The sequence below is a fragment of the Alligator mississippiensis genome, chromosome 3 (assembly GCF_030867095.1).
Source record: "Alligator mississippiensis isolate rAllMis1 chromosome 3, rAllMis1, whole genome shotgun sequence".
NCBI classification, from domain to species: domain Eukaryota; kingdom Metazoa; phylum Chordata; order Crocodylia; family Alligatoridae; genus Alligator; species Alligator mississippiensis.
Window position 1 is genome coordinate 144,444,140 of NC_081826.1, and position 24,487 is coordinate 144,468,626.

A 24,487-nucleotide genomic window follows, 5' to 3' on the forward strand; every position below is an offset into this window, starting at 1 on the left:
TGAGAGGTGGGGGTGGGGGGATGTATGTGGGGGCTGTGGAAAGATGTGGGTGCATATGAAATTGCCTGGCAGGCTGGATCCGGCCCACAGGCCTTATTTTGCTTGCCCCTGGTCTAGATGAAACTCCTGTAAGGTGGGTGGATAACTGGTTGCATCATCATGCACAAAGCATCCAGTTTGACAAAAAGCCCATTATGATGGTGGAGACATCAAGTCAGATTCCTCAGGAGTCTGTTCTATATTCAATATTAAATAATTTCGGGTAGATACAGCTGACCACTTTCTCCAGGTATATGGGATTTGGTATCTACCGCAGCTCTATCCCCGACCCCTGAACTCCAGGTATATGGGATTTGACATATGCCTGAGCTCCACCCTGACTCTTGTTTCCCCCCTGAGTAAAGTCTCAACAACGTCTATTTCTGGAGGAACAACTATATTTTTGATCCAAATTTAGTTTATCCTTGAAATCACTTGAACAGCAAGTATTTTTCCAGTCTCCACGCTCTATACAGCACAGCTGTCAGGTGCCAAAAGTACCCCCTGTTCACGCTGGATGTGTTTATTCAGAGTTTCTCTCATTTTTAGTCTTGTGTAGGGGTCTTTCTTTCCAGCAGTAGCCCTTTTTTGTGCATTATCTTAAATACGTTCAACTTTACTGGGCAAACAAGAGAAGCTGGACAGTTACTCTTTCAGGCTTTCACTCTGTGCCTTTGCTCTCTAAATTAGTTCTTTGCAAACTCACTGCAGATTACTAAATTTTGGGAAATTAGAAACAAAGGAAAAAACAGGGCTATGGTATCATGCAGTGTATTTTATTTGAAAGTTCTGACAAGCAAAGCTTTCCTTTTATTTAGCATGTTTAATTTTATGCTGCTAAATTCTTGTCTTGTCCCCTATGTACATTGCTAGAGGGCCTAAAAAATTACTTCAGCTATTAGCCAAAAAGGAGCTGGAAATTTTTCTTTATGAGTGGTAGAGTCTAAACCAGGGATGGGGAAAATATGGCCTGCAGGCCAGCTCCAACCCACCAGGCCATTCTATGCAGCCCATACCATAGAGCCCCTAAAAATTTTAGTAAATTAATATTTATTTGCTCGTGGCTGCCTGTCTAAGATGACAGGAGTCAGGGGCAGTAGGACCAAGGGGGAGCCAGCAGTATGATGCCACAGCTCAGCCCCACACCACTCCCAGGCATTTCCCTGCCTTCCTGCCCCTGCACTGCTCCAGCACCATGTGGCTGCCAGTTGCATTGCTGGGCCATGGGAGCACAGATCTGTGCCAGTACCCTGGGGTGTGTGTGTGTATATTTAGGGAGGGACAGAGTATGTGTGTGTGAGAGAGAGAGAGTGTGTGTGTGTGTGTGTGTGTGTGTGTGTGTGTGTGTGTGTGTGTGTATGTGAGAGAGAGAGAGAGGGTGTAGGGGTGTGTGTGTATATGTAGGGAGGGGCAGAGTGTGTGTTTGTATTTGTAGGGTGAGTCCCACTTGCACACTGTACCATACACATGCACCTATACACCCCCTCGCACTGCCATACATGCAGATCCCCACACCCCCTCACACAACCCAGCCACCCACAACCCACATAGCCACACACACATCCACATGCTCCCTCACCCCACATCCACACCCTCCATGCCCCCCACAATATACAAGAGTGAAACTTCATTTTAAGCTATTATATACAATCACCTCTATGCACACTATACAAACACATGTAAACCAAGACAAAAATATGTTTTGAAATCAATTAATGAATGTTGTAGACGTTCACTTTTTAATTTGGTATTTTTCTGGTTCCAAAATGGGAAAATCCTTTGCTGAAAGGAGTATTTCAAGGTGCAAGGGGAGAGACTTCTGGTGGCAAAGGTCGGGGTTAGGGAACAGGACTTTCAATCACAAGATGGCGACCAGGAGGCGGGGCACCTGTCAAGGGGCAGGGCTACCCATGCAGCCCTCTACAGCTTGCCAAAACTCAGTAAGTGGCTGTCCACTTGAAATAATTGCCTGCCCCTGCTCTAAACCATCCATTTCTGTAAGCCCATCCATTTTTAGTTGAAAAATGACTTCCCAGTTGTGAACCAAATTTAAACCAGTGCAGCATAATGTCATTGAGTCTAGTTTCTAGCAGTTTCTGTCTCTCCCAAACTTTTTCCAGTAGGCATCTGTCTGTCCTGCGAGACAACAGAATATACCAACTGAGACAGCTGGCTGAACATAATCCTTGCTTTAAAATGAAGTGAAGCTGGAGTGACCTCTCCCTGGTGCAAAAGCCTGGGCAGCGTATATGCAGACACTGAGCTGCCAACACACCAGTGTCCCCCTCTCGGCCTTGTTGGTTTAATCCAAAGAAAAGACAGGTGCTAGTCTGTTTGCAACCAGCTTGGCTGCAGGACCTGCCAAAGCAATGGAGATCACCCATTTGTTATAGTTTCATAGGGTCAGGAGGGACCTGAACAGATCATCTAGCCTGACCCCCTGCCACAAACAGGAATGAATGCTGGGTTCACAAGACCCCAGACAGGTGATCGTCCAACCTCCTCTTGAATTTTCCCAAGGTAGGGGCAAGGACCACTTCCTGGGAAGTTGGTTCCAGATTTTGGCCACCCTAACTGTTAAATATTGCCTTCTGATCTCTAACCTAAACCTATTCTCCATCAGCTTATTACCATTGTTCCTCGTCACCCCAGGTGGTGCTGGGGTAAAAACGGCTCTACCTATTTGCTGTTGATCTCCCCTGATGAGTTTGTAGGCAGCCACCAGGTCCCCCCTCAGTCTCCTCTTGCTGAGGCTGAACAGGTTCAGGTCCCTCAGTCTCTCCTCATAGGGCCTGTCCTGCTGCCCTCTCACCATGTGGGTGGCCCTCCTCTGAACCATCTCCAGGCTGGCCACATCCCTTTTGAAGTGTGGCGCCCAGTACTGGACACAGTACTCCAACTGTGGCCTGACCAATGTCGCATAGGGGAAGTATCACCTCTCTGGACCGGCTTGAGATGCATCTCTGGATGCATGGCAGGGTATAGTTGGCCTTGCTGCCTGTGGTCTGGCATTGACGGCTCATGTTCATCTTGGAGTCAGTAATGACTCTGAGATCCCTTTCCACCTCTGTGCTTTCAAGAGGGGAACTCCCCAGCCTGTATGTATGCTGTGGATTCCTTCTACCAAGGTGCAGCACCCTGAATTTATCTACGTTGAACCCATCCTATTCTCATCTGCCCAGCTTTGTAGTCTCTCTAAATCTATTTGCAGCCTCTCTCTCCCTTCAAGTGTGTCCACCTCACCCCACATCTTAGTGTCACCAGCAAATTTGGACAGCGTGCGTTCCACTCCTTCATCCAAGTCGCTGATGAAGATGTTAAACAGTGTGGGCCTGAGGACTGAACTCTGGGGTACCCCACTGCTCACATCTCACCAGGTTGAGTACAACCCATCCACCACTACTCTCTGCATGCACCCCATCAGCCAATTTTTTACCCATCCAACTGTGTAAGCATCAGTGCCACAGTCGCTTAATTTATTGATGAGGATGGGGTGAGAGACAGTGTCAAAGGCCTTCTTAAAGTCTAGAAAGACTATGTCCACAGTGACACCATCATCCAAGGATTTAGTTACTCGGTCGTAAAAGGCAATCAGGTTGGTCTGGCAGGACCTGCCTTTGGTGAACCCATTCTGATTGCCCCTGAGCATGATCTCCCCTGCTGGCTCCCCACAGATGTGCTCCTTGATGATTCTCTCCAATATCTTCCCGAGCACCGAGGTGAGGCTTACAGGCCTATAGTTACTTGGGTCCTCCTTCCTCCATTTCTTGAAAATTGGGACCACATTAGCCAGTTTCCAATCTATCAGGGCTTCACTCGTGGATTGCCTGCTGACCAGGGTTAAAGAGACAGCAGTTATTTCCAAGATTTTCAAAACACCAGAGTCTTCAGAACTAATGCTTTAGATTAGAGCCATCTATCCCTTGAATTCATTAATTCATTATAATGTTTCATGCACAAATTCAAAGGATTCCTGGTCATAGATTCATAGATTCATAGATGTTAGGGTCGGAAGGGACCTCAATAGATCATCGAGTCCGACCCCCTGCATAAGCAGGAAAGAGTGCTGGGTCTAGATGACCCCAGCTAGATACTCGTCTAACCTCCTCTTGAAGACCCCCAGGGTAGGGGAGAGCACCACCTCCCTTGGGAGCCCGTTCCAGACCTTGGCCACTCGAACTGTGAAGAAGTTCTTCCTAATGTCCAATCTAAATCTGCTCTCTAATAGCTTGTGGCCATTGTTTCTTGTAACCCCTGGGGGCGCCTTGGTGAATAAATACTCACCAATTCCCTTCTGTGCCCCCGTGATGAACTTATAGGCAGCCACAAGGTCGCCTCTCAACCTTCTCTTGCGGAGGCTGAAAAGGTCCAGTTTCTCTAGTCTCTCCTCGTAGGACTTGGTTTGCAGGCCCTTAACCATACGAGTTGCCCTTCTCTGGACCCTCTCCAGGTTATCCGCATCCTTCTTAAAGTGTGGCGCCCAGAATTGCACGCAGTACTCCAACTGCGGTCTGACCAGCGCCCGATAGAGGGGAAGTATCACCTCCTTGGACCTATTCGTCATGCATCTGCTGATGCACGATAAAGTGCCACTGGCTTTTTTGATGGCTTCGTCACACTGCCGGCTCATGTTCATCTTGGAGTCCACTAGGACTCCAAGATCCCTTTCCACTTCCGTGCCACCCAGCAGGTCATTCCCTAGGCTGTAGGTGTGCTGGACATTTTTCCTCCCTAGGTGCAGCACTTTGCATTTCTCCTTGTTGAACTGCATTCTGTTGTTTTCTGCCCACTTGTCCAACCTATCCAGGTCTGCCTGCAGCTGTTCCCTGCCCTCTGGCGTGTCCACATCTCCCCATAGCTTTGTGTCATCTGCAAACTTGGACAGAGTACATTTCACTCCCTCGTCCAAGTCACTGATGAAGACATTAAAGAGTATCGGTCCAAGGACCGAGCCCTGCGGGACCCCACTGCCCACACCCTTCCAGGTCGAAACCGAACCATCTACCACGACTCTCTGGGTGCGACCCTCCAGCCAATTCCCCACCCACCGGACTGTGCAGTCATCCAAGTCACAGCCTCTTAACTTGTTCACCAGTATGGGGTTGGATACTGTATCGAAGGCCTTCCTGAAGTCTAAGTATACGACATCCACCCCTCCATCCAGGCATTTCGTAACCTGGTCATAAAAAGAGACTAGATTGGTCAGGCATGATCTGCCTGCCACGAACCCGTGCTGGTTTCCCCTCAGCATAATTTGTCCTGCCGGGCTCTCACAAATGTGAGCCTTGATAATTTTTTTCAAAGACTTTGCCAAGGATGGAGGTGAGACTGACTGGCCTATAGTTGCCCGGGTCCTCCTTCCTCCCCTTTTTGAAAATGGGGACCACATTGGCCCTTTTCCAGTCCTCCGGGACTTGGCCCGTGCGCCACTAGCGTTCGAATATTCCCGCCAGTGGCTCTGCAATGACGTCGGCCAGTGCCTTCAGCACCCTCGGATGGAGCTTATCCAGGCCTGCCGACTTAAAGGCATCCAGTTCTTCCAAGTGACTCTGCACCATCTCAGGGTCTACGCATGGAAGTATGGCGCCTTGCTGCTGCCTCTCTACAACCCCAGTGAGAGACTTGTCGTGTCCCTTGCTTAGGAACACTGAGGCAAAGAACTTGTTGAGGAGTTCAGCCTTGTCCCCCCAGTCCGTCACCAATTGTTTTTGACCATTTAGCAGGGGTCCTATTCCTCCCTGGGTATTCCTTTTACTCCCTATATATCTAATTTCTTGTTGTCTTTTACTTGGGTTGCCATCCTCAGCTCCATGGTAGCTTTGGCCCGTCTAACTGCCTCCCTACAAGCACTAGCAGAGGAGGTACATTCGTCTTTGGTGATCTCTCCCTGTTTCCACTTTTTATGTGCTCCCCTTTTGGCCCTTAGGCTGCCCTGGATTTCTGCGGTCAGCCAGGGAAGCCTCCTGGCCCCTTTCCCTCTTTTGCCTCGCTCAGGGATCGTCTTGCTTTGTGCCCGAAGGATCGTTTCCTTAAGGCACAGCCACCCTTCTTGGGCTCCCATCCCTTCAAAACTCCTACTCTGCAGTGCATTCTTGACTAATCGCCTGAGTTCATTGAGATCAGCTTTCCTAAAGTCTAGCACTTTCACCCTACTAGTTACCTTACCCACTCAACATCTTATGGTGAATTCTATTATAAGGTGATCACTGTCCCCCAGATGGCTACCGATCTGGAGGTCCCCTACCATGTCATCCCCTGTTGCCAATACCAGATCCAGTATGGCATTCCACCTAGTGGGACCATGTACCTCCTGTGTCAGGTGGAGGTCCTGTACACAGGTTAGAAACCTGCGTGAGCGGTGGGACTTTGCCATCTGTGTCTCCCAGCAGATGTCTGGGTAGTTTAGGTCCCCCATGACTACCGCCTCTTTAGCTTTTATGGCCTCTGAGAGCTGCCTCAGGAGCCCTGCATCTATTTCTTCCCCTTGATGTGGGGGTCTGTAGCAGACCCCTACCACCAAATCCCTTTCTCCTTGCCCCCCATGTAGCCTAACCCACAATCCTTCTACTTCCTCATCCTTGGATTCTGTCTTGATGAGGGTTGATGTATATTGCACACTGACATAGAGCGCAACCCCTCCCCCTTTCTTCCCCACCCTGTCCTTTCTGTACAATCTATAGCCCTCAATATGTACTGCCCAGTCGTGGGATGAATCCCACCAGGTTTCTGTTAGCCCCACTAAGTCATAGGTGTTTAGTGCAAGCAGAAGCGCTAGTTCATCCTGCTTGTTTCCCATGCTCCTAGCATTAGTATATAGGCACTTGAGCCCTGCGACTGGTGCCTTTGCTGCCCCCCCGCTCCGAGTCCCAAGGGGCCCCTTATTTCTTACCTTCTCGTTTCTTACCTGTGCCGTAGTGCTGGCCTCCCCATGGCTTTCAGGTTCCCAATGCTCTCTTTCTTCAGGCTGGGCTGTCCTTGTGGGTGCCACATGGTTTGGTGGTCCACAGCTTCCCCCGCCCTCATATTCCCCTCCCCCCGACGAGCCTAGTTTAAAGCCTGCTGGAGGAGATCCGCCAACCTAGAAGAAAACACACGCTTACCTTTGGGGGACAGGTGAAGCCCATCCCAGCTGAGCATGTGCCTCGTCATAATGTGCGGGTCGTTGTCCAGGAAGTCAAAAAAGTCATTTTTTGGAAGTAATTACTGGCAGTACTGGAAGTAATAGCACATTTGGATATATTCATATACTGCTCTGTAACTCTTCCATTGAGCTTGAAACAGCAGTTTTATTATGATCACATTAGATCACTTCAGTCACATGTTTCAGCATGAATCAAAATTCCTTCTGGAAAAAAAAAAAGTGAATTTTGCACATATTCTTCTAGAAGTAAATCACTCAGCCATATGTTCCCTGCTGTCATATGGAATGGAAAGAACAAATTTGTAATGCATTGTTACTAAAAGCCTGTGTTTAGATGGCAACAGCCTGAAAAACATGTTTCTGGTAGCATTAATAATTATAAGTATCCCATGGATGTCATAAATAGGAGCATTTTCAAAGTAGGTGGGAAAGCCTGGAGCAAACTCAGGTGACACATATGCTAACCTTTAACCGCTGCATATGGTCGGTCTCAAGTCATTCACAAAACTATGCTTCCTTTGAGCAGGAACACTTTGTGCACGTCAGACAGTTCAGCAGTGTTTTTGACTTTTTTTTGTGTGTCCCCTCTCTCTCCTCCCCATATTAGGAAACCTTTTACTTTCATAACCCATGTGCCCCCACATGCTAGGTCTGCTCCTGTCAAATCTGCAGAGGTTGTAACTTCCCTCATAGTCAAGTTGAACACAAGGGCTGGGTCCACACGAGCATGGACGTTTGGTGCCTTGAGGACAACTAGCAGCAGGACACCTTGTGCCGCTGCTAGTTGTCCCTGGGGAATGCCTGTGCTGTGTGCCCTCTGGCACATATAACAGTTTACCCCAGGTGGGGTAGGGGAGGCTGGGGCCAGCATTGGGCCCCAGCAGTATTACCTGGGGTTCTGGGGGCCTCCTGGGGCTGCAGCAGCAGTGGTCCTGCTGCTCAGAGCCTGGCCGAGAGCCGGAGTGTTGTTCCAGCTGGTCAGGCTCTGGTTTTGAGCAGCATGTCCTGCCCCTGAACACACTGCTCTGCTTCTTTTTTGTGCATGATTTTTTTGACCCTTGGATAGCCAGGGGTCAACCTCCCCAACCCCACACTGCTCCCTTACAGTGCAGAGAACAGCTGAATATGCGGTATGTAATGCCAGAGACATGTCTACAGCATCACATACTGCATGTTGCGCTTGTCTGAATGCATCCAAGGAGGCTGCTTAATAATACCAGGGTCCAGCAAGGGTCTCCCTTTGCAAATGGAAGGCAAAACATCCCTCAGGTGTTGGAAGGAATAGAAAAGAGCTGCAAGGAATGGAGGGGAAAAAGGAAAGAGTAAGCTGGAGATCTGATTTGAACAGGGAGAAGAACAGAAGGAGACAAATTAAAAGTGTGTATACGTATGAGACAGAGAAAGTTAGGTCAGTAAGGAGACATGGAGGAGTAATGAGGATCTTGGGAAATGGTGATACCACCATTAGAAAGGTGTTGAACATGCCCAGAGCCACTGTCCTGGATATACCCAAGACTGAGAGCATGCCCCAGTGCTTAGGTGACAAGTGGTGGGGAGGGGGGAGTACAGGGGAGCACATGCCCCCCCTGAAATTGGCTCTCACTGGCTGGGGAGGCACCAGTCACCCAGGCTCCAGTGGCTACATGACATTTGGCATTTGGACATGTGGAACAGAGCTGAGTAGGTGGAGTAAGCTGTTGTGGTGGCACTCCCCAACAGGGTTTGGAGTGGAACAAAACACCTTTGCTTTGCGCACACACTTGGCTGTTGTGGTAATTGCCTTTTTGGCTCTGGGTATCTCAGTCCAAGATGAGGAACTTTCACTTGCATTGATGAGACCTGTGAGAGTGTTGTCATCCTTTTTTATGGGGACAGTGCAGAGGTATCTTAGGAAGGAATTTGTCACAGAAATTTTTCTCCCCAAAAGGCTCTTAACTTTGACTTTCAGTGTTTGGCATGGCAATTTGATAGAGATTTTGTTGTGTAACCCATAATCTTTAATGAATCGCTGAGTTAAGTCAATAGCAGGTGGACTAGAAAGATGTGATATTCAAATTGTTTCAAAACAATTAAACTATTATGAAATCTTTTATTTCTGAAAAAAAATTAATAACTTTGGCAGGATTCCAAGCAGGTAAGATGACAGAAATTGTTCAACTAACCCTAATTCAATGCCTTGTGCACTTTGCTCATTGTACTAAGCCAGGAAGAATCCTACTGGAACTCACATTATTCACCAAGATTTTCCTTTCTTTGTTTTCCAGCTTTCATTTGCTGCAACCACCCCAGAATTAGCTGATAAGAAAAAATATCCTTATTTCTTCCGGACAGTGCCATCTGATAATGCAGTGAATCCTGCAATTTTGAAGTTTCTCAAATATTATCGGTGGAAGAGGGTAGGAACTCTAACTCAGGATGTACAAAGATTCTCAGAGGTAAGATCTGCTTAACATGCAGTGTGAGCAAATAGATTGTAATGTCTAATGTACAAGGAGCTTCTTCCAACATTAAAAGCAAATAAGGGAGAAGACATATTTGAATTGTTTGAATCTGGTTGGTTTTCATTGCCAGATGGCATTTACTGTCCTTAGTGTCTGTCTCTTTTACAGCTTTTGATACCCATATTCCTGAGCTGATGTGCAGCCCGCCAGTGCAGATGCACTGCTGTGTAGGTGTGTGCAGTGGGGCTTAGCTGTCACAATGTATTGTAGTGTATGCAGCTACAGTGCACCTAAAAAGCGGGTTTGCACACTAGTTTAAAAATCCCTACTGTAGACAGGGCTTGGTAACCTTAATGCTCTCTTAAGTGACTGTTATCTCTTTCAAGATTTTAGGGCACCTTCAATGCAAAAAAGGGGTGTTTTGTACTTCTAGATACCTGTCTCAGTATAAGAAATCAAGAGGCAGTAAGGCATGAGTACTTTTTTAGCTCAGTGTCACGTCAATGAAAATCCTATACTGTACACCTGGGTTTTACCTCAGCTCTAGGAAGATAAATTCCACCTGTGCCTCTGCTAGTTTTTACATCCAGAAAGATATCATAAAGTACACTAAATAACATTTTGCAACGGAAATGAAGTCTTAGAGTCTCAATCACATCTTATTTTACATTCTTAGATTTGTAGAAGTATTGATTTTGAAGGAAATTCATCATTGTTTGGTCGCTGATTCAGTTAAAAGGTAAATCAAATCCAAATCTAAGTTTGTTCCTGCTTTTATACCTCGAAGCTCATCTAAGTGTCAGTTAGGACACTGAGGCCAAATACGTTTTTCTGCTATGTGTATGCTTGAAAAGCTTTCCTGGATGGAAATAGTGAGGTAGAAATGGCTGTCCCCCATCAAAACAAAAGGGAGAAATATTTGCAGGTGCCTCAGTTTCTCTGTATTTTGTTATGAAGGGCTGCTCTAGTGGCACAATACAGGAGTCTAGGAAGTATGGGCCAAGGCCCAGATCTCTTTTTTCCCCCTCAAAGACAACTTAGACTTATAGCTGCCACTCACCTCAAACTTACGTGCCTTCCTCAGCACAGTGATCCTATTCTACTTCTAAGATGTCTAGGTCTGTCACTGGACAGGCTAAGATACTTCCAGAGAGGACAAGGTGGTGTTCACTGTACATGCCTTTTGCTAAATAGGCTAGTGGGCAAGACACTGGCCCAGGAAATGAGAGGCCTGGGATTCAGGTTTGCCTAACCTATCTTCCAGGACAGTGCCCTAACAACCAGCCCACAGGCTAGTTTGGATTTAGGGGGAGCACTATTTACCTCTGTATACAGTGTCTATAACCAACAGGGGTTTGAGACTTTTTGTCTAAGTGCCACTCATGGTCTACTCTATTAAACGCTTTGCTTTGGCCTAATGCTCCGATGCTCAATCTGCAGCCCACGGGCTGGATGCAGCCCACAGAGCCGCATCATCTGGTCTGCAAGGCTCCCCAAGGTCTGAAAAGTTGGCAGTGGGGGAGCATCAGCAGCATCAATTGACAATGCTGCCAAATTTCCAGACCTGTGGGAAGCCCCATGGGCTGCATAGTATGGCCCTGCATGCTAGCTCAGATGTTTGGGACCCAGCAGAAGTGGTGCGATGCCTGATCCTGGTGTATGGTGCCTGATCTGGGTGTGCGGAGCCAGGCAGAATAATGCAAGGCTGATCTGGGTATTTGGGTCCAAGCAGAGGTAGTGTGGAGCTCATCTGAGCGCACAGGGCCAGGTGGAGGCACTGTAGGGCCCAGTGTGGACAGAGGCAGTGCAGGGCACAATCCAGGCATGTGGGGCCAGGTGGAGGCAGCACAGGGACTGATCTGGGCATGCAGAGCCTGAGCAGAGGCAGTATGGGGCATGGCCAACATGCATAGGGCCTGATCTAGCCTGCAGACCAGCCCCATGCCAATAATCTGGCCTGCAGGGCCAAAAGGTTGAGCACCATGGCTGTGTCCAGACGAGTGCGGCCATGCGGTATGTGGCGCCAGAAGCATGTCTGTGGCACCACATACCACACATTCAGATGTTCTCCATGCTGCAAGGAAGCACTTCCTGTGCGTGTTGTGTTCCACTTTTTTTTCCATGGGTTTTTTTGACCCCTGAATATCTAGGGGTCAAAAAAACCTGTGGGGAAAAAAAGCGGAGCAGCGCAAACACAGGCAGCACACGACGCTCAAAAGCCAAACTAAGAATTGCTGCTGCTGCTGCTGCAGCTTTGGGAGGCCCCCAGGACCCCAGGTAAGGTTGCTGAGGCCAGCCCAGTGCTGGTCCCAGCTTCCCATACCCTACCTGGGGTAACTTGCCATGTGCCAAAGTGCACAGGGCAGGAGTGTTCCCCAGGGAGAAGTAGCAGTGGTTCAAGGTGTACCGCTGCTACTTATCCCCAGGGAACCAAACATCCACGCTCATGTGGACACGGCTCATTGATCTAACATGTAAATATACCCTTACTACTTTTCTACTAAATTTGCCTCGGAAATATCCCTTGCATCAGATAAGGTACTTGCTATTAGATGGCCTTTTATCATGTTTGCTTGTGCAACATGAATTAGATTTGTTTGCTACTTCTGCTGTTCTGTAACTTTAAAACTTTATGGTCCGCATTTATGACCATCACTTAGCACCCACTTTGGCTCTCAGTATCAAGAGCCCTCAATTGAAAGGTTCTGTCATATATCTGTGAGTTAATGCATGGTTTAAAAGCAATGTTGAGTATCTTCACAAAAACTTCAGGGAAACATAGGCATGGAACCTCACTCCCATACTCCCAAATAAATTCAAGGAGTATTGCTATATAATGCCTTACAAGTCCTCCACATCCATTTTGACATTCTCATTCCCATTCAGTGTCTCTTGCAGCTTTGTTTCCCTCCAACATAAAGAGGGAGACTAGAAGCTAAAGCCCCCTCCCTTCTAGGGCACTAGCCCATCTCACTTAACTACCCTTCTTCTAGCTTGCATTTTTCCTGTTAGCTCCAGCCATCTCCCTCTCCTGGCTGTCTGATGGGCTAGCTTCAAGAAGACAGCTGGAGAGGGTAATGCCTGGACCACAAGCATTTTGCTGGGAAGCAGGAAATGCAGTTTCAAATTGTCTCTGTTTGAAGTGGCAACTAGTAGCTGGGTCTTCTGTTAACTGCACAAGTGCCTGAAGTACAAGATTATTTGCCTGAAAGGTGACAGGGCGTGTCTCCTCCTCTCTCACATCATGACTTACCTGGTCTTATGTGCATGCCTGGATGATTTTCTTTCATCTTGGCATTTGTGGAGCCTGCTCAGCACATGCAGTATGGAATCATGGAGCAAGCATAACTACATTGAATCCAAATTATGCATAAGTGCCTGTGCCCACCTCTGCTCGATTAGGCGCTCTCATGCGGCCTTAGCCCGTACTATTGATCACGCCTGTCCTGGGCTTGCGGGTGGACCGCAAAGACTACCCCAGTTGACGTCAGGGGAATCCCGTTGACTCTCCTGCCACGACTTTGAATATTAACTCAGTGGAGGGGTTCCCCTTCAAGGCAGCCTCCAGGGTCGTCGCGCCTCCCGGCGGGCACTCATGGGGCTCCGACCTCCCCTACACCCTGGCCACCTGCCACCTTGGGTTGCCGGTCTTCGGGCCCCTTAGGCGTTCTTGGCTCTACCCGACCTCTTCCCGCAGCCTGCCAGCTACATGCCAGCGTCTTCGGGCTGTGCCTTGATGCACGGACTTCGAAGTCCTCCAACCTGGCTCCACTGATCCGAATTCCTAACGCCCTATCCCTGTGACTTAACGTGCACTTCCCACCACCGTGATAGCTGAAGCACTAGGGCTACTGGGCCAGGAGGCCACGAAGGGTATCCTGGCCTATGGGCCCCGAGGATCCTCCTGTGCCCAGCTTTTTATCGTAGGGCTGTAGTGGGCCCCGTCCGCCAATTGTTCCACTTGTCCCGTCCCTCCTTGGGGTTTTCGGCTGCCCTCCGGTGACACCTGATGAGGTCCCCGTTGGCCATGCCCCGTTACCTCCTCTCTGAGGCTTTACTGCAGTCTCATTCTTTGATCCCAGTGCCGGTTTGCCCGACGCTGCTTTCCCTGCATCTGTAACCACTTCCTTCGCTGGCGCCGCTGCCAGTTCTACTGCAGTTGTTGCTGCTGGAGCCTCTGCTGGCGTCGCTGTCGGTCTCTCTCCCAGCTTCTCTGTGAGCCCGGCTGCAGGCATCGCCTCCGGCTCCTCCACTGGCGTCGCTCCTGGCTTTACTGCTGCCTCTGCTGTCGGCGTCCCTGCTGACTCTGTTGGCTCTGTCGTTGGCCTCACTGCTGGCTTTCCTGCCGGCTCTGCTGTTGGCGTCACTGCCGACTCTGTCGGCTCCGCTGTCGGAGCCTCTCCTGGCTCCGCCTCTGACTTTCCACTCTGCCTGACGCAGCAGCTGAGCCCCTCTGGGTGAGGGCTTCCTCCACAAGCCTCTGCTCATCTGCTGCCCCATCGTATCCTTGGGACAGCTTTTTATTTCCACCGGGCGGTGTCTCCCGCCCACGCTGCCCGGCCCCAGCTGAATGTAAGCACGGCTGACCAGCCGTGATGGTTGTTTTGCTGCGCGTGTCTCCACCTGCTCTTCGGGCTCTGCGGAAGGTAAACGAGGCTTCCCTTTGGCCTGGGGCCCTCCTGCAACCCCAGCTCCCCTGGGACAGTGCCCAAAACTGCAGTTATGTAACTATGTGCCATGTAGGTGTATGAAGGAAAAATAGGAGCCATCATATATGCTTAGCCAAAGGAAAGCAGGCCTTTTTCATGAATTGCCATGCAATATCCTTTTGTGGCCTATAGCTCTTGATTGGTAATAAGAACTTCAGCTAGCTCTGGACTCCTGGGGATAAAATCAAAATAATCAGATTAATTAATTCTGCTACTAAACTAGAGTAAAGTTTTAACTACTGGGCTGCTTTACCCTGGATTTTTTGAGTCACCACCCAGTTTTTCACCCTGTGGGAGAAGTCTGCTTTGGAAATGATTAATCTGTGACAGAGTTATAATTGAGGTCACGAAACTTTTTCAATTATATCAGCTGCTAACAAGTGTTCACTGTAGGCTAGATTATGCCTGATAAAATAAAGGATACTGGGAAATAGAGCTGGCCATGTCCTGGCTCCAGCAACCAAGCTTCTTCAACTTGGTCCTCCAGCTTGCTGGAGATTATGGAAGATTTGTTAATTCTAATTTTTCTGGTGTCCACCTACAGTCATTAGAACACGGCTTTGATACAAGCTACTATATAGCAATGTATACTGACTATTTATACTTTGCCTACACAAATCAGCTCCTCCAGTACATTAATAATGTTTGCATCTCTTTCCTGTCTTCTCTTACCTATCTCACACCTTTCAGGTTTCAGGGTGCCTAGAGCTGAAATATTTATTTTAGGTGTGATTGCCCGTCACACTATAAAGAGAGAGACTGCAATTTCTTTGTTATGATGCCTCTTTTTTTGCTACTTGAAATCAGCTGTTTTTGTGGCTATGCTGCATTGTAGCATCATATCTCATTTTTATCTGTTATTCTGTAGAGAAGTTTCTTGGTGTTTTCCTCAAAGTATTTGCCTCCTTTTATTTTTTTGTTGAGGATTATTTTTAGAATATACGAATGTGTGTGCTTGCTTTGAGCGACTTTCTCTGCCTTTATTTCTAACAATTGTCCCTCTGTACTATGTTTCTGCCTCTGTCTAGAAGCACTGAGAATTCCCAATTTAGAATCATTGATATGATGTAGGTGGCATTTTTAAAAGAAGCAAGAAATGAGAAGTGGTGTAGTAAGCTAATGAAATGCGCTAATGACGTGAAGAAGAAAAGATACCTACAGTCTGTCTTCTTGTTGCCATGGTAACAATGTCTCCATAGTGGCGTAACTCACTCCATTGACCTTGACAATCTGCAAACATCTTACTACCAAACAAATAATAAAAGCACTTTGGAGGAAACTCTGAATATATGATCTCTGAATACTGTTCTGTACTTAGAACAGACCTGTCTACTGAGTGCTTGTTTTATCTGAATCAAGGTAATTTTGTACCTTTAAGTATGAATTCTGATCCCAGTTATTGCAGTATTGGAACATGTAACATTTGCCCCAAAGAGTAACTGTAGTTCCCCGTAACTGGGTAGAAAACCAAGGCAGAATTCCTATCATAGGTGAACTACTCTGGGCACCTGATTTGCTCCTTCATTAAATAAAGCAGTGCTGTAGAATGTGGTAACTAGGACCTTGCCATCAGGTACGTGCCAGGGAAGTTCCAGTTCAAGGACTGTTAGCACCAGGGATCAGCTGGAATATAAAAATGATCTTTCAAACTTATGCCATAAACTAAGTCTGTTCAAGGCACAAAATGAGACATCCTTCACTGTAAATAGTGGAGATTTCAAAATATGATCCTATGCACTTTGCTGAGCTCTCAAACTTAGTTTCTTCTGAGCCAGGGATAAAGAGCAAAGAGTTTCCACACCCCGTAATGGTGGCCTGTAACAGGAGACCAGGAGGCTCCAGTTACTATAGGAGGCAACTAAAGCTGACTATCCTGGATCAGGGAGGGCTGGCAACTTGGAAGCAATCTAGCTGCTAACAAACCTGCTGTCAGCAAGCATATAGACTGTGAGATCCAGGGACCCAGAGACATGCGTAACCAAGAGCTGAGGCTGAGAGAGCCCAACCCAAATCAGTGGGCCAGGGCTGAAGGCTTGCAGCCAGAGAAAAAGGGTAAAGGCCAAAAGAACTAATGCCCTGACAAGAACGTGATTGTGTAGTGACATCTGCAAGGTATTGGTATGTTGTAAGGGGTGGCTGTAGCCATGTAATAAGCCCTTAAGGTACAGAGTATTAAGACCGAAGATGCTTGCTTAAGGATCCCTACTAAGACCGATGAGATCTTGCTTGAGGATCCCACAGGCAGCCTCCTTTTTCTAAATACTTATCTATATCAAGGCATGGCAGATGAGAAAAAGGGGAGAGTGTTTGGGGCTAGGGACAGACATTATACATAAACTGGTTTACGTGATCAGAAACTGGTTTAAACCTGTAACAGAACAGATGTTCAGTGCACATAAACCAGTTTGAAAATGGCTGAAACTGGTTTGTGATGAATCTGGTTGAATGTAGTATCAGAGTTAACTGATTTGGCTTAAACCAGTTTATGCAATGTCCGTCTCAGCCCCCTTGCTGATTTAATGTAAACCAGACACCCCCAGCATTCCTGCATCCTCTCTGAGCTGGGTGGGGCTCTCTGTTCCACATCAGAGCTGGTCCCTCCCCTCTGTGCCTGCCTGGCTTCTCTGTGCTAAACAGGGATTATTCTCCCCCACCCCTCTGCTTTATCAGGCACCTCCAGATTAGCTAGCAGACCACAAGGTGGCTACAGTCCAGGCTGTGGGAGAAACAAAGGCAAACAGGCTTTTTGGAGCTAATCAACAGGTAGCTTAATGTCTTTCTTTGGAAAGGTTTGAGAAGACCTGTTTGCTCCCCTCCCTCCCCCTCACCACTCTCTGCTAAGTACAAATTCCCTCCTCCCCTCTGCCTTTAATGAGGTGTCTATGTATTAGCCAGCATACCACATGCTGGATCTGTGCTGAATCAACAGATAGCTGGTAATGTCTCTCTGTTGTTTTTTTAATGGGGCAATAAACACTGAGATGAGGGTTATAAACACTGTTATCAGTTCCCCCCCTCTCTCCCGCCCAGCTTGCTTGCCTGTCAGTTTGTTGCAGACAGTATACAGAAGAAGGAGGGAGAATGAAAAGCTCCATATCATCAACAGATGCATGCACTGCACTGCCCACCCACCCCCTTGCCTCAGAGTGCTATCCCAGGGCTGCAGGCTGGCAACTACCCTGCCCCTTGATCAGGGAAAAGCCTGGGACTGCAGGCTCATACCCCTCCCTAATCAGAGCCCTGTTGGGGCCTGGCCACTCTCCCCTCAGTTTAGCTTTGTGGAAAGGAAGGGAGGGCTCCTCTTGCACCCCCAGGATTGTCTGCATGGTTGGAAACCGGTTAAGCCTAACCAGGTTAGACTAACCTGCAAAGGTTGAATCAATTCACGCTCAGGCTTTTTGAATGTCTGTCCCTAGCCTAAGAGATCAAAGATATAACAGGTGCAGGGTGACCGCCAGGGGGCATCATGGGGATGTCCTTGCCTATTACATGGCCAAGCAAATGTATGGTAAGAGAAAAAGCATTTGGAGAATCACACTTATCACTTCTGGCCACAGGAGAGGAATTCGGAGTTCCAGACTTATCACACCAACTGATAGGCTGTTGGTTTAGGTCCCCAGACCACATTGAGGGACTGCATCTTGATAGGGGCCCCAAAATGAAGCCTTTCCACAGTGAAAACCTAAACAGGCCAAATATATAGGTGAGGTACAGAAAGGTAGTGTAAGTTGAAAAGGGAAAGAGGGAGAGAGAAAGGTGTGGATGCAGAAAAAAGAAAAGAATGGAGACATTGAAACTTCAATAATTAATCATTGTTATAACTTTTACAGTCTCTTGGGCTTCTCTTTTATATGCCTTCATTTTTCTTACTCAGTATATTTATCTCCTTCCCATTTTCTTTTGCCTTATGTTTTCCTTCCTCCCCACTTTATCCATTCTCCCCTGAAATCTTTCAAATCCCCTTCTTGTTCCTATGCTGTCAACTTTGAGCCTTGTTGCCTCCCCACAAAACAATGTTGTAGAACTTGAAAAACCTTTTTTTTAAATGTTGATTCTTTATTAAATATTTCAATTAAAAATAAAAAAAATTAAAGTTTTGAAAGACCACCACTTTCTCTGTCTCTTATAATTTCCCACATAAAATTACAGAAAAAACCCAATTTATCACATGTTTATATTGGAAAAATGTCAACATGTATTTAAATAGAAAATGGGTAGAAGGGGAGGGAAGTGTGAATATTACTTCCTCTTTTTTTTTTCTGGAAATGAAAACTGAGCACTTTCTCTTTGACATTTCCACCAAATATCTCCAAGCTTTTTACCACCTCTATCATTCTCTCCTCACACAAGTCCTTACTTGTTTCCCCTTCCCTATCACATAAACTTTTCCCAAGCCCCACAGTATACTGTAAAGATAGATTTGCAGATGGAAAAACAAGCCTTTTATCATCTTCAGTTTCTTTTTGATAGATAAGCTAAAGTCCTAAAACTTTTAAAAAGAAAGCTATCACTTCTTTGACCGTTTTTTACTAGTTTTTTTTCTTATGTCAGGTTGGTTATGTTTTGATTAGAGATTCTTTGGATAACTCCAATTTATGCTGGAGTACTCGCTTCAGCAGCACATGTACTAAAATGAGAAATTGGCTTGTCAGCCTTGAGCAAAGATTGTTCTCCTTCCAGTGGTTAAAGAACAACAGTTTCATGCAGCTCAAATAAAAACCACATCCCCATGAATTCTTAGTGTAGAGAATATGCTGAAGCATAAATCTGTACTTCAAGTCTAGTTTTTTTCATGTTAAAAAAACGAAGAGAACAAACCCATTATGGTGATCCAACAAAGGAAAAAAAATTTCCCCTGATCAAAAATCCTCCATGTTCTCTTCCCTGAATACTTTCCTTTACCACTCTCTTGCCTCCACACTTGTCAGGAGTTCTTTAATTAAAATGTCCACACACTGCTCTTCATCTTTCATTCTTTTCCTTCCTTGCACAAAAACCTCATAAATCTGTTTTACTTCTTGCAAATCCTCTCAGTTTTGCATTTCTTTACTCTGCCTTTGCTTCCTATTTCTCACTTTGTTTCTTTCCCTGAAGCATCTTATTCTTTGTCCTTTCCTCTTTTGAAAAACAAGCTGTCCTCTTCTCCAAAGGCCTCATCCTTTCTTCACTCTGCCTCACTGAAATCCTTACCTACTTTTCCGAAGCTCTGTCCTTCTAGATCCATTCTGCACACCCCAGTCACAGTAGCCTCACATATGTATTCCCACTTCCCAAGAACTTCAGTCCACCCCAAACTTTCCACAGTAAGCCACAGTCTCCCCACAGTTTCTGACTTATGCAGAAAACTTCCATTGCTCTACAGTTCCTTCCCAAGACATCATCAGGCAATCCCCCCAGATTACATTCTTTGTCCCTAAATCTTTCCAGGACCCTTAGTCCCCACATAGCCCAGGCTCTCTTAAATAATTCCAGATGCAGCATGTGCCTCCAAGGAGCCTGCAAGCTCTCACCTTGAGAAAGAAAGAGGAGGAAAGTTAGCTTCTTTGCGGCTTCTTGTTTATGCAGCAGTATCTGGTATCATATAATTGCACTGTTGGTGTTGGTATAGGGGATAGGAAAGCAGCTTCTTTTAAGCTCTGTTGCCTTCCTCCCTGATGAAAAACTAGTGATGAGGAAGGATGAGTTCTTCATTTCTACCTTGTAATTATACCTATAATCAAAACCAACACTTTAAACTCCATACAGAAAGGTAACCTGTAAGAACCCTTAAAACACTGGTTTTATGTGCCCAATGGGCTATCGCTAATGACACATGAGAAACTAAATTCTTCACTAGCCTCAGGTTCTAAAGGGTTTTAAATGTAGCAAATATTGCAGAAGTCTTGTCCTGAAGTAACCAAAACATGGATTACCTTAAGAAAGTTCACATCCAAAGGAAAGAGGATTACAATGAGATAATTCCCAGTGTATAGAGACCTCTGTTCTTGACCCTGCTCAGTCTGGGAATAAGCATGGCTTTGGCACACAGAACGAAACTGTCAAAAACATCCAGGTATCAGATTTAAAGATATTTAGGCCCCTAGAGGTACAGATGGCTATCTTATGGCATTTTCAAAAGTGCATAGGCACCTAACTCCCACTGATCTTCTTGAAAATGTTAGCCAGGATAAGTTTGTTAGGAAACCTACAATGTCTTCTCTTATGGTGATAACAGTTTACCCTTGTGTCTCTTGATGGCATTCCTTAATCATTTTAGTTTGATTAAAAAAAAACAAACTCTGAGCTAACAAAGAAGTAGTTATGTATAATTTGTTAGAAATGCATTACTTAGGACTGGTAGTGTAGGAATGATGTTGTAGCCGTGATGGTCCATAAATTATGCAAGAGGCAAGGATTTCTTATGGTGGTATCTTTTGGATACTTGGTCCAATAAAAAATATCACCCTAAGAAATCTTTGCCTCTTACTTACAATTAAAAGTTTAAAAGATTTAAGATTCAACCGTATTTTCTTGAAACATTTTACTTACATTTTTCATTGAAGGTAATGTAAAGTCCGAATTTCATTTGCCCATATACGTAAGATTATTCAGAACATAGGTCTTCATCTATTTGATATTTAGCGTGAACTTTAGCATTGCGACTTCAGTTTGCAAACTAAAGATTATAATGTTTTATAAAGATGGGCTTTCCAATTTACTTTATAGTTTAACACTGACCTGTTTTGAGTTCAAACTGCCAAGAGTACGCTGTAAACTCATTTAAAAACATACTGCAAACACTATACAAATTATATCTGTAACAAGGCTCATAGCACATATTGCAGCAGAATGGGTACTGTCTTATCCCTTATGTTCCATCGTGATCCCCAGTGCTAGCCACAAGCAACCTCCTGCATGTACCATCTGTGCTCCAAGTTTGTTTGGTGAAAATGTGGAGGAGGTTGGTGTTGGTAGTGGCTCCTCAACCCTGGAACTCCCTCCCCCTTGTGGTCCATCAGAGCCTGAGCCTGGACATCTTCCAAAAGCATTGTAAGATCTTTTCATTTGGGTATCCCTTCAGCAGGTGAAGTTAAGTTTGAGGCATTGCTTGGGGTATTTGTTTTATTAGATCCTAATTTATTTTAATATTTTATAATTTATCTGTTTTTTATCATAAGCCACCATCATGGGGGACAGCTCTGTGTGTGTATGTATGTGTATGTATACATGTATGTATGTATGTATGTGTATACACACATACTCTGTGTGTGTATGTATGTGTATATATATATATAAGCACTTGTTTATTTGAGGTGGGGATTCAAAGGTAGCAAGGTGTGATGAATGCCATATTACACTGCAGAAACTGGCCTTCCTTCACTACTCCAGCCCTGTGGGCTGGTAAACTCCAGAGGAGCTTTGGCATCGATTATAAATGATACTTGAATAGAATTATTAAGTTCCAACTGTGAGAACAAAATCTGCCTTCAGTTATACCCATGCAAATCCACAGGGACAGTGACATTGTGCAGATGTTAATGAGACAAATTTTGCTGACAGAATTTCTATCATTGGTAGTAACGTATGAGCCATAATGAACCCAACTTTAAATTCAAATCACAGGTTCAGATTATAGGAGGATTGTTAGGCAGAACGTGTTTTTACTTGGTAATTGAGTAAATTTGATTGGGAAGTTATTCAGAGAAAGAGATAACCCCTACTATGCTATTTTTTCACCTTTCAGAACACAGCTGCTTTCTAAAGCATGATCGTGTATCTGCTGCATTTGATAGCTGTATAATCAAAAGGTACAACAAGGTCTGTTTCATGGAAATGATCTCGCTGAGAGACTTTAAAAAAAATAAAAATAAAAACTAATTGAAATCCTTTGTGCTGTGAGAAACCAGTAACTTGGACAGTAATAGAATCAGAAATTGAAACCGAGGGTTAGGTGGCACCTCCGGGTCATCTACTCCAATTCCTTGTTATCATAGACATTCACATCATATAATCCATTCCCAAACTGATCAAGAAACATCTTTAAAAGTAATTAGGAAATAAGATAACCTCTCAGAAAGGAACCCTATGCTTAAGAGTGTTGCAATTAAACATAACTTCATTCCTAGGTTCAGGGGCATTAATATTATACACTTTGTCCAGGGTATAAAAGTGAGAAAAACTGAGGCCTTGATTCTTATCTCATTTATAATAGTAAAAGCTTTCCTTCTAACTTATGTGGGAATAGGTTTGGATCTTTAATATAGAATGATATTCCAATTTTTAAAAAATTTGGCTCTGGTCCAAATCAGAACAAAGCCAAACATTTCCAGAATGTCCTATGAACCATAAAGGCCCCATAGCTATGGGCCCAGAAAAGTGCATCCCCAGGCCCTAGTTCTCTAACAATCTAGGGAGTGTTTCATTTGACTGCTGTCCAACATTCAGCAAATATTCATTGAATTCAAGATGCTTTGAACAAAACATTTCAGGTTCAACAAGTCTACACTTTTTATGTAACTCTACTTAGTAAAGTTAAATTTTTGGCAGCCATGGTAGGTCTTTATTTTTAACGTGGTAATTAAGTGGTAGAATATGTAAAATCTTGATCTAAATTTTAATGTCTCTAGTAAGTCATGACTTAGATGTTACAAAAATATTTAGTGGTCCTCAGTGGATCTGAAAGCAAATTAATTCAACTCCAAACAAAAAAAAAATCCCATTTAAATTCTATTGAAATCCAGCCAAAAATGTTCCAAGTTAGCATTTGTTATAGCAGATGTTGGAATTGCAATAGGGACACTGAAGATTTACTGCTTATACCACAGCATTGTCTTATTTCTGTTTTGTTCTTTGTTGTCTTTGTTTGTTTTCAGAAGATGATGATACAAGGATGGAGTACAACTCCAAACACTGATTTAACTTGTGAAGGCTTCCTCTGCCCCTGTGATGTTTTTGGTTGAGGACTTTAATGGCCTTCCAGGCATTAGAAAATAATAGCACACATTTTAATTAATAAGCAGCATGATTAGCAAGAGATTGTCAAATACTAGGAAAATATTTTTTAAAATAATTTTGCAAAATGATGAACTGTCCTGGGAGAGCTGGCAATTATAAAGACAGTCCTTTGCTGATGGCCCTTCCCCTGCATACAAGCAGTCAAGAAGTCAATGGGACCACTGAACAGCTTCAAGTTTCATAAACAAATGTGTTAAATATGTACAGGACTAGGGTCAATACTGAATTTACAGATTTTAAAAGTAGAATAAGGCCAGTATGTATTTGATGTGTACAGAATGTCTTTAATTGTATATGTGCATGTCCTTCTGTATTGCTGCTTGTCTAACAATATGAATGTATTTAACCAAAAAGCTTCTGTGACCTTTTTAATCCCAGTCACACATTTCTAACAGAATCTGTCTTTGGTGTGTTATGTTATGTCTAACAACACCATTCACTTCCTCATTTGAGCTGACCTTTGCTTCTTTATATATAGTTATGCTGATCTAGGATTTAGCTGCACAATGTTCCCAGAGCCTCCATCTCCATTTCAACATCTGGCAGGATGAAGGTTGCACTTTGGACTCTGCATCATTCTAACACCTTGCCTGTTCTTACTAGAAATGGACATCTGCACTGTCATTCATATAAAGGCACGCATCTTCTATCCTCTATGCTGCACTATTTCCCTGGAGAGGAATCCAATCTCGTGATATGTATCACTGTATACAGCACGGCTTACACTGAGTGAAACATAGGTGCTGTCCCAGAAGGACAAGAATATAAAGGTACTAACATCTGGCTAGCCTGTGGCCATTTGTTTGAAGTGGGCAATATGAGTGCAGGTCAGCTTACATGATGTTTGCTAAGCATGATTTTAACTATTCCTTTACCCTAATCAAGGCAAGGTCAGAGAGATTTTCCACCACTCTACTCTTCTTAGCATTCCATGTTGTCCACCATATTCTCAGAAAGGGTACGGTCTTATGCCCTTTCACACAGTTTCTTTGGAGCATTGCTCACAGGGTCAAGTCAAGGCTCTGTGGGTTGATAGTCTAGAAATCATGCCCATATCACTTTATTTCCCAGCTCCAGAAGCGTAAAACTTAGTCTGCACTCCCAAGTTCTACAAGCAGAAGTATGTTGGTCAGGGCTCTGAAAAAATAACATCCTTGTAGCTG

General features: G+C 45.1%; 1 protein-coding gene across 2 annotated transcripts in view; it reads left to right on the plus strand.

The window, feature by feature from the left end:
* The window catches only part of GABBR2 (gamma-aminobutyric acid type B receptor subunit 2), a 977,761-nt gene that overhangs the window by 374,871 nt on the left and 578,403 nt on the right, over positions 1-24,487 (plus strand). For both annotated transcript variants that reach the window (XM_059724473.1, XM_006266752.3), the window contains exon 3: positions 9,445-9,615. In XM_059724473.1, coding sequence (XP_059580456.1) covers positions 9,445-9,615 — 171 coding nt within the window. The remainder of the gene's footprint in view (positions 1-9,444; positions 9,616-24,487) is intronic.